Source organism: Epinephelus moara, chromosome 24 (assembly GCF_006386435.1).
Source record: "Epinephelus moara isolate mb chromosome 24, YSFRI_EMoa_1.0, whole genome shotgun sequence".
Taxonomy (NCBI): domain Eukaryota; kingdom Metazoa; phylum Chordata; class Actinopteri; order Perciformes; family Serranidae; genus Epinephelus; species Epinephelus moara.
In genome coordinates, this window is record NC_065529.1 from 8,263,630 (window position 1) to 8,279,551 (window position 15,922).

Genomic DNA, 15,922 nt, shown 5'->3' on the forward strand with positions numbered 1-15,922 from the left:
AGAATAGACTTTCAGCTCAGAAAAATGGACATTTGAGCATTTTCAGTATAATTTCATGGTAACTGGGGAACTCCATTTGCTGAGGAAAATGATCAATACAAATGCCAATAAATGAACCTTAGTTGAGACTGTTTGCTCAACATAACTGACTGTTTTCTCCCTCAGTCAGATATCACCATCTCAACTCTTCTTACATCTCACATACGTGCTGAGCAATCAATGGGCTTTACATTAAATCATCAAACTGGTAAAACATGGTGTTGCTCTGGAAATGTCAGATTTCTCCAAGACTGCCAAAATCAGTTTCTCAATTAATGTGAGGTGAGAAATAGGCCATTGAGTTGCTGATATCTGTTACACTTAGTATAAATACTTGCTTACAAGGTTTAGGTGTTTGAAGAGTTGAGTCACATCATCACAGATTGCTCTGCCAGCCATGTGGTGGTGAGTCACTTCTCAGTATCCAGAATGTTGTCGTGAAACTGAGCCTGTGAGTTGTAGTAGTAGCCTGGCTTGCCAAGGTCACTTCTAATTCTCATATTGTGGTAACCCTAGACTGTTATGTAAAGGATGAATGGATTTGACAAAACAATGGCTATGGTCTGGCAAGCCTCACATAATACCTGTGTACTTTACCTTTATTTGTCAAAGGCAGGTTGCTCTGTTTCTGCAGTGCACTGTCAAATTTCGAAGTTGTGTCCAGTGGTGCCGCTTTAACCCTGGCGTTGTCTTTTCTCTGCAGATGATATGGAAGCCATTCCAGTCAAGCAGTTCATCAAACATGTCTCTGAACTCTACTCAAATAACCAACATGGATTTTCTGAAGATTTTGAGGTAAGAAGTGAAGTCTTTTATGTGGAAGCTATGGGTGGGAATCTCTAGGCACCTCATGATTCCTTTCCATTTCAGAGGGCTACAGTGTGATTTTAAATCAATTATTGATGCATCTTGATGCAATGGATTTTGATTTTTATGTATGAACAATTTTTGGCAGATGCTGTTTGCACCCAGTGTGGAATAGCCAATGTAGCTATTTATACCCAGGTGTATATTCCAGGACATCCTAGCAACCTCAAAATATGACAACACGAATGGGTCTTTGTTTGTGCATTCAGCAGCTTTATACATTCTAAAATCAGAAAAAAATAATAATCGTAATGGGTTAACTACTGATATTAACTCACACAGGACACAAACCCCAGTCTCCTGTTTGAAATTCTTGAGCTTGCCACAGTCACCCACCACATATTGCTTTCTCCATAGACTGTGTCACCCTTTTGTTAAGTCACCTGACTTTATTGCAGTACATTTGTGTTTTTTCTCAATAATCCACCCACTCTCATTCCAAAGTCATCAAATACCGCTGCTTGGTCAGTGATTTCTGCATCAGACATTGAGAAATTAAAGCCAACCTTTTGTGGTGGTATGATATGCTGCAAGTGGCGTCAGTCCATAACACCACTGGAGCGTGTCAGTTAGAAACGCCACTAGACAACAACATAACTTAAGGAGCCAGAAAGTCCCCATAGGGCGGGACCAAGGGAAGGTGGATGGGTCCAACAAACTCCGGACCTTCACCCAGGAGTGCAGTGTTTGCTTCCCATAAAAATGTTGAGCCACACCATGATGGGTTTTTTTTGTTGTTGTTGCCTTGTGTTGCCACTTTTGCATTTGTCGCACAAAATGTAAATACAATGTTTTACTGACATTGTACATTTGTTTTGAAAAAGACGCATATGCATATTGTACATGATATGGCATCCCAGTATGTCAACAACAGACACATCCAGGATACCTAGTGTAACATATGGAGACATCAGAAGTCCACTGACCATGCAGCGATATGTATTGAGTCAGGAGTGGAAATATTTGCAGTAATTTACCATTTTAATCTCAGAGGATATCCGAGATTGGCAAGTACTAGCCCTAACCAGGGCTCCTAATTCTAACCGCTTCTGACCTCAATGTGTCATAGTGACAAGTACTAGCCAATCACAGCATGGAGTGGGATCCTTAATAACGCATTGGGTGTAAATAGCCAAATAGCTGCGGTGTGACTATTCTCACTAATGTTCATATAGACACTATCTTCATTTTTTCTCACGGTGTGACTATTTGCTACTTCTAAAACATAACATACTTGTAATGATCCATCATTTAAATAAACAGATGAATTCATTCGCATTACCTTTTATTAATACAATAGTAGTAACACACAACATTGAAGTGAGAGTCTCTCTCGATGGGATATTTAAAAATAGTGATTTAGTGCATGTAGTCCTTCTCAGGCAAGCACAGGGGCTTAGTGTTGCTGTAGCACACAGGAACAATGCTCTGTCAAGCTTTTTTTTTCTCCAAGTGAGGATTAAAATGTATGCAGATAAACAGAACAGGTTTTACCAAGTTTCTTTTTTATCAAGCTCGTGCAACCTAGCAACAGTAAGGGGGGTGGGACTTTGGATCTGTCAGATTACAGCTGTAAGGAGCGTACAGCCTGGACTGTACACATTGTTTCAGGTGATCATAATGACGAGAACTGGGCTCTAAAATTCAAAATATTGACTTTTCTGCACTGAGACATAATCTTTTAAGAGAAAATTACGATGCATCTGAGAATCTATTTTTCCCCCCCAACCCTACTGCAAACCAAACACAACAATGCAATCATGCTGCAGTTCTTAGATCTGTATTTCCTAAACTCTTCGTCACCTGATCTTTGCTGTTTCAGACTACACCAGTCCTTCAGTACAGTTTGGAAACACACCTGCACATGAACACGCTCATTATCAGATTCTGAGGGCCAGGCTGTGATAAACTTATGAAAGAATGTGCAAGAGCAGGTTACTACCACAGATCCTGGCACAGTCCACTATGTCAAAACACAAGTGGCCATTATCTTTGTTCAACTGTGTTTGTAAAGCTCTAAGTAGTGTATTATTCACAGTAGATCAGTATGTACCTAGAACATTCAGATGTAGCAGATCACTGAGAGATATTGCGAAGTCATTAATCAGAAGTGTTCCCCTATTTAATCTTAAGGGGGAATAAAATATGCTCTCTCTACTGTCTAAATACACTCCCACGTCAAATAAATATTGAAAGCAGACAGATAATGCAGGCCAAAAAGCTGCATACTCAACGACTCTGGTTTTCGCAGAGAAAACGAGAAGGAAGTTTCAGTGATGGGCAATTTAGTTTAGTTATAACCCTCTTATGCTTCATCACACCAGCCAAAGCTCCCTCTGCAATTGTGGTCTGTGAAAATATCTTGCTCTTTTCTCTTTTTTCCATCCTCGCTTGTCGCTTTGTTTCCTGCTTTTTCTCCAATCTCTCTGCATTCCTGGTCCATGCCACTCCCAGAAAGTGGTTAGACTGGACCCCCTGAAAAAGTAACACTTCCAGCGTCGCCCCTCCCCCTCTCCCCTATGGTTTAGGCTTGATGGACACAGGAAAAGTGCTTTCGGAAGGGAGCCCCTTCTCAAATGAAACTATCATTCTCGCTATCCCTGCTGTCCCAGTTTCTTCTCATTTAACAGAGTGGAGTCAGGGAGGCTGACGGCATCAATCATCACTAATTAGTCGACATTGACATTGTAATGGCAGTGTTGTCACATAGCCAAATAAATAAAAGTATCAGTGAATGCTCCACTAAATTAATGATATACTTCAAACATGCTCGGTTTGAATGTCCCCATCCTGCAGTTATCATGGATGAAGATGGGTGACAAATGAAGTCCACACAGGAGGCATCCAGTACACAGCATGACATGCACGTTACCTTTCTGTTGGCTTCTACACTGGCCCAGTCGCCAGAAAAAATGTTGATATTGTATGTTTCTGACAACCATGGATACCTTACACTTGCATATTATTGAACTAATAAATTGAAACTTTACATACAACACTGTGGTTTATGTGAGGTTAAAGTGAGAAAAAGATGATGTTTTGGCTTAAATTACCCGGATTCGGGGGCACAATCTCTGCTGGAGAGGCAGCGATGTCAGTAAAATAACAACCGCCTTTCATGGCACTATCCCCACTGAAAAAACAGCAATGGGTCATTTAAAAGCACCCACATTTAGTGTCAGAAAGCAACTGGAATCACAGCAATGACTCACTAAAAAACAACCCATTTTGTTGTTTGTTGGGCTCAAACAGTGGTCTGCAGCTTGGCAGATATCTTGCACAGGTATCACGTCATCCACCATCCCCTCCACCTCCTGATGACAAACTCATCTTATATAATTCGTCACTTTAGAAACAAAGAAATGATACGTATGACACCTGCAAAGAGAACATATTTGTGGTTTGTAGAAACGTACAATGCCAACATTTTCTATAGCAATTCGGCTGTCTCCACAGCAGCATTTTTCAAAAGCACATATATTTTACGACAATGCAGTCCAACCCAAGAACACAATAATGAAACTATCGTCAATATGGAAGGTAGTAAAGTTACCAGTACATTAATCCAGTATCACAATAGGAAGTTGGCATTGGCTGGAAACAGCAGATAATGTTGCATTTGCACGTTATTATGTAGGGGCTCCTTAATAAATCATAATGTTTCAACAGAACTGTGGTTAAGCTGTTGTTAAGCAAAAACCACTTGGTTATGGTTTAGAAAAGATCATGTTTTGGCTTAAAATACCTGGTAAGGTGGACACAGTGCCCACTGGAAAAGCAGCAATATCTTGGTAAAAAAAAAAAAAAAAACACTTCATGTCACTATCCTTGCTGAAGAAACAGCCGCGGGTCACTTAAAACATCCACATTTGGTGGCTAAAAAGCCACTGCAATCACAGCACGTCTTCCACCATTCCCTCTACCTCCCAATGTCAAAGTCAGCTCATATACTACATCACCTTAGAAGTGTTGATATGAATCATATGAGAAGTACAAATGTAAGGTATTTATGGTTTGTAGAAACAATGCCAACATTTTCTTCTGGCAACTGGGCTCGAAATGGGATGTGATAATGTATCTGAATGCATGTGGGTGCATTGCAAATAGCACTGAGTGTGTTGCATGTCATTCAGTTTATGTGTCTGCACATATGTCATATGTGCCAGTTCATGTACCATCTGCTGATCCCATCATAGGTTTCTGTGACATCATCTCCAGTCAAATCCTGTCTCTTCCCATCATACCTGCAACCTGATCTGCTCACACATACTCACCATGAAGCTCACTACGCCCAGATTAAATCCCCTTCCCAATTAGTATGATGAATCAATGTTTAATAGTGCTAAAACAAGGCGGTCAGCCTGTAAAGCTCCAGAGGAAATGAGGCCGAGAGGTCAGAGCCAAATCCAGCGCCTGCCTTCCCTGTTGGCCATGCTGAGCTAGCAGCCAACAGCTGTTTGCTTGGCAGGAACTCGACATTAAACACTGACATATATTCACAGGCTGCTAAGCCTGGAATTGCTCTCTGTCATTTTTAGGACTGTAAGCAACAGCCATGAGGCAGTATCCACAGAGGAGAATAATTAGGAAAAAATATATGAAGTAAACAAGAAAAAATCTCCAGGGTGAATCCTGTAATTGATTTTCAGTCTAAATTTGCCCATAACTCAAGCACTAGTCATTTTACTGTTGCTGGTACTTTCCAACATGTTGTACCATGCCCTCAGGTCAAGAAAATAAATGATTATGCCAAGCAAAGGATGTAGCTTATTTCAGCACAGGCTATAAAAGGTGGAATGTTTACTAGAGCCAAATAGGAAGACTGAAAGAGGGAAAGAGAGAGAATGTGGGGTTGAGGAAGTTGAAATCAGCTCTGACAGGTAGAACTAGGAGAGCAGCTTTTGTGCAAGAGGTGTAGACAGACGAATGTGGTGGATGTAAGACACAGAAAGGAAAAAAAAAACACTTTAGGGTGAATTATGACAAGTAATCATGTACTTCAAGATGGAAAGCGAGGCAAGATATATTCAAAAATGAATAACCTCAGTAGTTATTTTGTTCATTTTGCAAAAACAGATTAAGGCCAATCTTATTTTTTATTATTATAAAAAAATTATTGCAAAAAAAAAATTATATACAGTATATGTCTTGTCAGAACAACCCAACAGCAATTTGAGTCATATTTCCTGGAGTGCAAAAAATGAATATAGGAAAACAATTAAAAACCAACAACAGATGAAACAAATGAAACCTTGTTTTCGTCACAAGCCCTATTATACACTTCTTATCTGCTTTTTCTGTTTCTGTAAATGACTTTTCAAATGCTGCATTCATACTTCATCAAAACAATGATGAGCGATTGACTGAAAGACAAGGCTTTAAGTCTAAAGCACAGGTAGCAGCCCCTACAGGCTGCATTGTTTGCTACACCACACAGTACAAATGTATCCCTAAAGGAAAGGTCATGGTGTTGTAAAAAACAAAAGGGTGGGGTTACTCCTCAGTGGATCGTGAATGTGTTCAGTAAAGTTCATGGTAGTCTGGCTTTAGATTGAGATATCAAGTACACATAATCCGATAGATTTTGGTATTTTTTGCATTCAAGTTCAAATTTTGGTGTGATGGTTACCTGACAAAAGGTGAGGGGTCATCAAAAACAGGCTGTTGTCATTCACTGTACACTATATAGAAGGAACTAGTATATAGAGGGAAAGTCCAGGTAAGGAGGCAAGTTGGGGTGGTGGATGGGTCAAACAAACACTGGACTTTCCCTCAGGAGACTAGTATTTGAGTCCCATGCGAAACTGTAATTGTGAAGCCAAACCATGTTTTTTTTTTTCCTAAACCCAACCATGTGACAACCAACGCACCAGGGTACCTTGTACGTCATATCTCAACAAGGAAAGTCCATGAGCAAATGTTGATATGTGATGAGGTCAGAGTGAGAATGTGTTCTTAGTACGAAACTGTATGTAAAGAACATAATGCAATGATGTGCAACCATTTTTGTTTTCCTAACCTACATATCATTACTTTAGTAGACCTAACCTACATAACTTTATTTAAAGTAAGTAACATGGCAACGCACAACCATGATTCTTTTCCACAACGTAACCTAACCTAATTGGTAGGGCTGCTATTTTGTTGGGCGCTAATTTGTTAGATGTAGCATATAGCTTGTTTGAAGATACCTTGCCAAAAAAGCAATAGGATTCAACCTCTGGGGACATCCACAGTAAATTTCTTGGGAATACAAACAGTAATTTTCAAGATACCTTGCCATACACCAAAGTGTGCAAACATGTCAGAATGATGTAGAGCTGTGCCTGTGTGTGTGTGTGTGTGTGTGTGTGTGTGTGTCCTTTCCCAGGAGGTTCAACGGTGCACTGCAGATATGAAGATCACGTCAGAGCACTCCAACCACCCTGACAACAAGCACAAGAACAGATACATCAATATAGTGGCCTGTGAGTACACACTTCATAGCACACTGTTATGCATACTCTGTCCTATGTCCTTTCTACAGTACACACTCTTATGTTATCATTTATCCCTTATGTAATTTAAACTACTGCATCAATGTGGGGGCCAGACATGTTTTGTATGTATTAAGACATGTAAAGAGACATACAATATTTCAAATTCAAGTCTGTTTACATGTTAATATTTTCTATAGACAAATTCTTCTCTAAATTTTAGTCGACCCCAGGTCATTTGGTGGATGGTTGGTAGCTTTTTTAAAACATAATGAATATACTGTATATATTTTTGCTGTCGAACACTTTATAGTAAGTTATTTTCAGAATGAAAGTGTCTGTACCTCTTTAGCAGACCCTATATTCATGTGACACATTGCTCCAAAATTACAGTTTAGTTCAGCCAGTCCACAAATCTCTTCATTTCAAACTTGTCACAGCTCTGACAGGGACTCTTCTCTCACTGTTCCTTCCCAAATGTCCGCCTGTCTTCCCTCAACCTCAGAAATGAATATTACTATATTCAGCACTGAAATTATATTCACAGCGATTTCATCCAAGCTGTCACTCAAGTTGCAACCAATGCTAATTCCATACTATATAATCTGTGTGAAGGTTTTCTAAGCAAATTTAGTTCAGTTACTAAAAAAGCATTTTATTGCCCAATTTCTATTCACCTGCTGTGTGGACACTGTTTTTCTCTGAACTTGATTTGAGCAGATTGGTTTAAACTGATTTTTGTGTTCAAAGCTGTGAATTCTCTTCAGCATTCCTCTTTAACGACAGCTAATCACCATGATCAGATTTGTGGTCAAATTGCAATGAATGGACAAAATTGCAAGATCACACAGAATTCATGGGCATTGGCTGAATTTGCATTAACTGTTGCGATCGCGACATTCTGGAGGGACTGGAAAAAGCTTTCAAGAGGTGAATGTTATGAGAAAGGTGGAGGGAAAAAACACACAAGTCAATCAATCAAGTTAAGTATGTTCTGTATATAACATAAATACATTACATCAATTAAAATGTAAAATGCTTTCACACAAAGACTGTTTGTTTGACCCATCCATCCACCTCGACCCACTCCATACACAGACTTTGATGCCCTTTGTACGACATCACCTGAGATCCTCCTTTGCTGCTGTCTTAACTACTACGACCACAAGAGCTAGCCAAATAAATGTAAATATAGGAGGCAGAGTAGGGCCACACTACTTCAAATCTATGTTCCTCATGACCACTGATAACAGTCATTTAATGATTTGATAACATTAAAAGTGAGTGCCACCTCTGGAGAGTGTTAATATACCCTGATCTGGTACTAAACTGTACAGAATCCTGAGTGCAAGTAAAACTATTGGTGTGAGATGTAACTCTAGAGGAAAGGCATCTGGATCACCTAAATCAGTGGGGTTCCTCCTCTGGGATCACAAATACAAAAAGCAAATTGGTCATCTATTCATTGATTACCTTGTTGATGATTTTTCCAAATAGTGGCAAAAAATACATTAAGATTTCCTGGGAGTTCCCTAAATGTCACGTACCCATTAGATGTTAAGATTGTTCAAGCTTGGTCCATACTAAAGGTCATGGTGTCAATAAAATAGTAAGTGTAGATCAAATACTCAACTTTGCAGCAAAAATACATGCACATATTTTTAGTCCAGGTGCAGAGTCCAGAAATTGTACAGTGATTTCTTCTGTGTTTTCAGGAAATTGGCTGAACTGGGGCTCAGAGAGGGTTTTTTTCTGAATGTTTTCAAGCACAAATCACAGATCTCTCTCTAAACCAAAGTGTATGTGTAAATGGTTAAGCACACCAATCAGCTAACATCACCACTCATGGGCTCCACCACTAGTAGAGCAAAGACATACCACAAACCTTCTAGTATTAAAGCACCACATACAGGCTTGGTGCTTGACTACATCAATCTGTAATAAATATTTCCCATGTCTCATACAACCATTGGCTGTGTCTGAAAGCAGCTGAGTCTTGTGTTTATTAGAGTGCATGCTAGAAGCAAAGGGCAGGTACCCTGCTGTTTAGCTGTCTGTTAAAAGCTACACAACCCAGTTTGACCATCGTTTCAACCACAAAGGTTAATGTGCTTCCTGGTTGGGAGCAGGTGCCTTGGCAGGGCACCAAGCTAACAACATTACATGGACAGCACTGTGTTAGGGTTAGAGTTAAGGTTAGCTCTCGCCGTGGTTTCAGTCACTCAAACACACTCACTGTTTTGCTGCTCTGTGTTTCCTCCTCAGATGACCACAGCAGGGTGAAGCTGAGGCCGCTGGCTGGGAAGGACTCCAAACACACCGACTACATCAATGCCAACTATGTGGATGTAAGTGCTTCCACTGGGATAGCTTAAATACTGATATGTCTGTGTGTTTTTATGACAGGAGGAATCATTGTGAAGGTGGTGACTGCAGGATGAAATACAAAACTGTAAAAATATATTAGATATGTCATAGTATTGTAATAGTTTAGTTTTGTCATTTCTGTTTGCCACATGTTGCCAAACTAATCATCTTTCCCTTCATAATTCACCCATCAGGGTTATAATAAGCCTAAAGCTTACATCGCAGCCCAGGGACCTCTCAAGTCCACCTTTGAGGACTTTTGGCGGATGGTGTGGGAGCAGAATACCTGCATCATCGTCATGATCACCAACCTAGTGGAGAAAGGCCGGGTATGTTATGACACTACCACGAAATCGATGTCTAAAGGTGCAGTCTGGGATTCTATTCCAATACACTTTTTTGTCATTTTCAGTAAAAAAAAAATCTGTTGTTCATACACAACTCTGACTCTGTAAATGGGAAACCAACAAAGTGGCTCAAAACCCGAGCTACAGATCTCTATTCCGGCTAATCTCCCTCTTCCACGAGGAACAGAGCAATGCTGTGATAACTATGAAACGTACATAACAGCATATTACTGGATACAAGATATTACTGGAGCTTCTGAAGGAGCACTGATGGGAGGGGTGTACTTGTATGGAAGCTGAGTTCCAATAGTCTTTCTTCAGAGGCTTGAAAATGTTTCATAACTTGCAACATGTGGTGGCAGGGACTTAATCAGTAGCCATTTCTCACAGCAGACATTTTGTCTTGTCAAACACGCAAAATTTAATAATAAAATAATGGCTGAATTTATTTTGATGAGCCAAAAGGCCCCTGGTATGCTGGCTCAAAACTCAAACAATATTTGTATTAGTTACGAATGGGTTTTTTCGTTAGATGCCTGAAATTAAGTCTGTGATTAACTCAAGCTGAAGAGATGTTCACGTTGTGCTCTACAGCATAAAATATGTCAGTAAATTCCCCACTCGTGAATTTTGAAACTTTTGTGTGTCTTAAAAAATACGGTTGCAGAAGAAGCGGGTTTAGCCAGCTGAAGTCTTTATTGCACCTGCTCTATGGGCCCAATGATGAGGCAGCGCTGATCATCTGGGTAATTTCATACTGCAGAAACAGAGCTTTTTTGGCTTCATGCACAACTGGACAGCTTTCATAGGAATGAGCAGGAACACTGTATCCAGGTCTCTTAATATATCCATGGACACCACTCAGTGGCAGCGGCAGGAATTTGTTTCATAGTACGCACAAGATCTGCCTGTCTGCTTGTATGTAGTTTACCATGTGCACCCACACTTACTCTACTCAGCGAGTGAGCAAGAGAGTGAGACTGATTCCTTTTTTTTGTTTGTTTTTGGTGCGCAAATCTTATTGATTCAGCACCACCATAAAACTGTGATCAGCCTATGGCATGCATTTAAAAAAACAGTCACCAGTTTACACAATCGTCATCGCAGCTCTCCCACAGTAGCTCATATTTACAGAGGAGTCATGCAGAAGGCCAAATACATCACACACAGCCAGCCACACACAAAAACACATACACATACATTCTCATTTGCACACATGGTCAAAATAAGTAAGTCATATCTGTAGTGAAGTAACTTTCAACAAAATGAAAATATCTAGACAAGCCATTGAAGGATGAACGGATAAACTTGTTTTGGACACACTTTACAACTTTAGATTGGACAATCCGTTTATTCATACTTGTTTATTCACATGCTTACTATAATGTTCCACTGTGGCTTGGAGACAAGAGTAAAGTTCTCTCAGTAAAGTTCGACTCAAAACAGTGCAGAGAAAACTCAAAGACGTGTAGCTTTGTCTCACAGGAAACATTGCTCTCACTCAACAGCCCCTGTATTAACAACAACAACAACAACAACAACAACAACAACAACAACAACAACAACAACAGAGCTTATGTCACCAGCGGGCCAGACTTAACAGAGAGAGAGGGAGGGACATACTGTTAGAGATAGTGTTATTGCCACTTGTTATGGCTCTGTGCATTGACAGCTCTTTTTTATTCTGTTTCTGCACTTTGTGATGTGCATGGGTCAGGTATGACTGTCACTTTTTTATTTCAAAAGTCAAACAGTAAACTTTGCCATTTTTTATTGCATTCATTTGCATTTGTTCAAATTTGTCATAACCAAAAGCTTAAACGTTTGAATAGGCTGCTGAAAATGTATGGTCCTTCTACATATCCTGGTTTTAAAATCTGTCCCAGTTGATTTTGTAATGAAATAGCCCTGTCATAAACTTCTGTTTGCCACAGAGCTTATTTTCTGCAGTAATCCAAAATCCAATGGAAAAATCCCAGAGGCTTTTTGTTGAAGGAACCAGCGGGATGTTTACTTCTAGTTTGGCCTAGTACAAAACAACATCATCCCTGCACCACTCCATAGAAAGCTATTTGCGCTAACATGCTACCCTATATGCTACTGTGTAACTCCCAAATTTATTTAATTTACTAAAACTACCCTTTGAATGAGTTAAGCCCTGGAGAAAATACCTCACCACAAAAACAATACAGATATTTGATCTGTTTCATGCGAAAAGTAATACAGTGACTGACATTTCCTGGTTCAACACCTACTTGTAAAGCTGATACACACACCTGACACCCTGCACATTTTGTTGACAGCAATTTAATCAGATTTATATGTGTGTGTTTGTGCTACAGAGAAAATGTGACCAGTACTGGCCAACAGAGAACAGCGAAGAGTACGGCAACATGGTAGTCACACTGAAGAGCACGAAAGTTCATGCCTGCTACACTGTTCGCCGCTTCACATTGCGCAACACTAAAGTCAAAAAGGTGAGAATGAGAGGAAAGAAGTGGTGTAACAGGGTAAAGCTGTTTACCTCAATGACAAGAGCCTGTCACCTGCAACTCTTTTCAGCTCACTGTGGCTGTTTCTGTTTGTGCTTTTACTCTTTGCAATATCTAAAACTGATCTGCTGACCAGACAGAGCAGTATCACTGTATCTGATTAGATCAATTTTTGTTGAAGAACAACACATATAATGAAGCTCCCATAACTGGTGACAAACACGTTGTATTTCCAAAAAGTAATAAAAGCATCCCTTTGTTTCACCAGTGGAAAGTTTTTAATGTGAGGCAGCAACAGTCAGAAATATTCAGTTTAGCAGACACTTAACACAGCTCCAGTGTGGATGAAAGGAATCAGTCTTTTGCTAGACACATTTTACAAAATGTGGCTCAATTATAATTCACAAAGTTCACCAACAAAACACTTGTCTTTTGTTAGACAAATTTTCCCTGTATAATTAACATGATAACACTATTGGCATAAGCCTGTGGCATTTTACATTACATAAATTAGCCTAGCAGCTAGCAGAGATTTCTTCTACTCATATGAAGCTAAAAACAACAGCAACATTTAACAAAGCTAAGGTTACAGAATTCTGCTCAATTGTAACTCACATGGTTCACTAACACTTGTTTTTTGTTAGGCAAATAAATAATATATAGTAGTTTACATAAACAATATGGCAACATTATTACCATATGCCAATGACATTTTATATTGCATAGATTAGCCTAGCACCTAGTGCTTTTATTTTTCCTCTAGTTGATGAAGTCAGGAACAACAGCAACATTTAACAAAGGTGACGTTATAAATTTGGCTCCATTAGAACTCACAAAGTTCACTGACAACATGCTAATATTATTAGCATAAGCCTGTGACGGTTTCCATTGCCTAAGCCTAGCAGCTACCAGACTTTTCCCCCACTCATATGAAGCCAGGATAAACCACACGTAAGACTTCAAATGCTTCCATGCTTTCATTGGGGCTTCATTGTCTTCACAATTTATTGTTCCTTAAAGTTCATTTAATACTTCTGCGTTGAATCAACACTGTATGGCGTAGGCTCCACGTCGACATAGCGCCTACGCTGTAACCTACGCCGTAGCCTGACGTGCACCTCCCCAGAATTGTAACTACGCGTCGCGGTGACGCAGACCTCCTGTCTGTTTCTGTATACTGACACCATTTCCCTCAGTGGAAACAAAGCTTTTATTTACTTTTAGTTCACAGATAGCATTTTAAGTTTTGTGTGTTATCCTTCAGGGATTTATACAGGTTTCATGTGAGAAGAGGAAATCTCTGCTAGTCGCTAGGCTAATTTGTACGATGTAAAATGCCATAGGCTTGCGCTAATAACATTAGCATTTTGTATTTCTTTGGATACGTGTTTAGTATGACAGTTGTTTTGTCGGTGAACCTTGTGAGCTGTAATAGAGTCAAATTTTGTAACGTTACCTTTGTTAAATGTTGCTGTTGTCCCTGGCTTTATATGAGAAGAGGGAAAGATCGCTGGCCGCTAGGCTAATCTATACAGTGTAAAATGCCATAGACTTGTACTAATAACGTAAGCATGTTGTATTTGTGGGGAAAATGTGTCCAGATAAAGACAAGTGTTGTCTGTTAATGTTGCGAGTTATAGTGAAGCCAATTTGTGTACTTGTGTTTGAAATTATCTCTATTAAGCCATATTAAATGTGTGTTTTGGGTGTGTTTTGAATCAACTAAACTTAACAGCACTTCACAAATACCTCCGCTGCTGACTAGTGTTTTGGAGGTGTAACTGCAGAGTGACACAGACACACCACCACACAAGTATAAATGCTGACAACAACGTAGGCGAAGTGCGTAGGATCCATAAATCTTGCTTTATTGTGAAATAATAAAACCTTTGTGTCCACTAAGGAAAGTGGATTTCAGTTTACAAACATAAACAAGAGGTCTGCGTCACCACAGCTCTGTCAGCGTCTATTTATTGAGAGCAACGGCCAATGAGGAAACACAAAAAACACTCACACACAGACAGACTGGCGTATATGGGGCTGGCCTTGAATTCTGTGTTCGGGCCAGGAACAAAGGTTGCTCTACTCAGTGGCACAGCCACAAAGCTGTACAGACTGGGCAGAGGCCATCACAGTTTGACCATGGTCAGCCCCTCTACTTAGCAGGACCACAGCAGGGTGGTGCAGCTATCCCCTGCTGTGAGGCTGTTGTGGAAACACGTGTCCTTACAGCTTGGCACAGCTCAGTGCAAGCAGACCAATCTGGGTTTTGTATTAGTTTCAGATTAACACAATGCACTGATAACAATACATGATTTCATTGACCAGATTAAAATATCTCCTCTGCTATGACTTATAACTCAACTTTTTTTTTAGTTTCATATATAAGTTAATTTTAAAGGATTGTGGGTAAATACAAGGACTGTACCTTATTGTAGAGGTCCCCCCTCTTTCAAAATCAGCTTGTCTTTTTATTTTTCTCCAACCTGACAAACAACTCCTCCTCTCTTTTTCCTCTTCTCTTCCATCCAGGGGGGGAAGGGGAACCCTAAGGCACGGGCCCAGGGTGAACGGACAGTGCTCCAATATCATTACACCCAGTGGCCAGACATGGGTGTCCCTGAGTACACCCTGCCCGTCCTCACCTTTGTCCGCAGGTCCTCAGCTGCCCAGATGCCTGACATGGGACCCATGCTTGTACACTGCAGGTAAAGTCTCTACACTGCTTTCACTTGACTTTAACTTCTGTCATTAGTCTGTTCCCCATCCATCCTTCAGCTACATTACTGTGTTTGTACTGTCATTGTACACATGTTAAAGGGACAGTTCACCCAAAAATCAAGAATACACATTTTTCCCCTTACCTGTAGTATTATTAATCAATCTAGATCATATTGGTGTGAGTTGCTGAGTGTTGGAGATATAGGCCGTAGAGCTGTCTGCCGTCTCTTCCGTATAAAGGAACTAGATTGCACTCAGCTTGTGGTGCTCAAAGCACCAAAATAAAAATACCCAACTATGCCCGTCAACCATGTCACTGCTCAGAGGGAAGCGTGCATTTACTGCTAGCTCACATAGCACCACTGAGCTAGCTAACGTCATAGCTCAGCCGAGGAGGACAGCATTAATGTTAACATCTGTCACTGTCAAGATAGTCTCGCCACCAGACAATCAGAGATCTCCGCCTTCTGATAGTCTGGGGACACTCCTTTCTAAAGTGTGTTTAACACACCGGCGAAAACGGCCGGCAACAAAGCAACGCCTCCCAAATGTGTGCTCCCCCTTTTCTCGCCCGCAAGGAAACAAGCACACAGAGAGCTTGAAAATGGATGCC

The 15,922-nt window shown here is 40.2% G+C and overlaps 1 protein-coding gene across 1 annotated transcript in view; it reads left to right on the plus strand.

Annotated features, from left to right (window-relative positions):
• Positions 1-15,922, plus strand: part of ptprga (protein tyrosine phosphatase receptor type Ga) — a 613,968-nt gene that overhangs the window by 568,142 nt on the left and 29,904 nt on the right. Inside the window, exons 15-20 of the mRNA XM_050039320.1 lie at positions 743-834; positions 7,277-7,373; positions 9,648-9,730; positions 9,944-10,078; positions 12,439-12,573; positions 15,121-15,296. Of these exons, the coding sequence (XP_049895277.1) occupies positions 743-834; positions 7,277-7,373; positions 9,648-9,730; positions 9,944-10,078; positions 12,439-12,573; positions 15,121-15,296 (718 nt within the window). The remainder of the gene's footprint in view (positions 1-742; positions 835-7,276; positions 7,374-9,647; positions 9,731-9,943; positions 10,079-12,438; positions 12,574-15,120; positions 15,297-15,922) is intronic.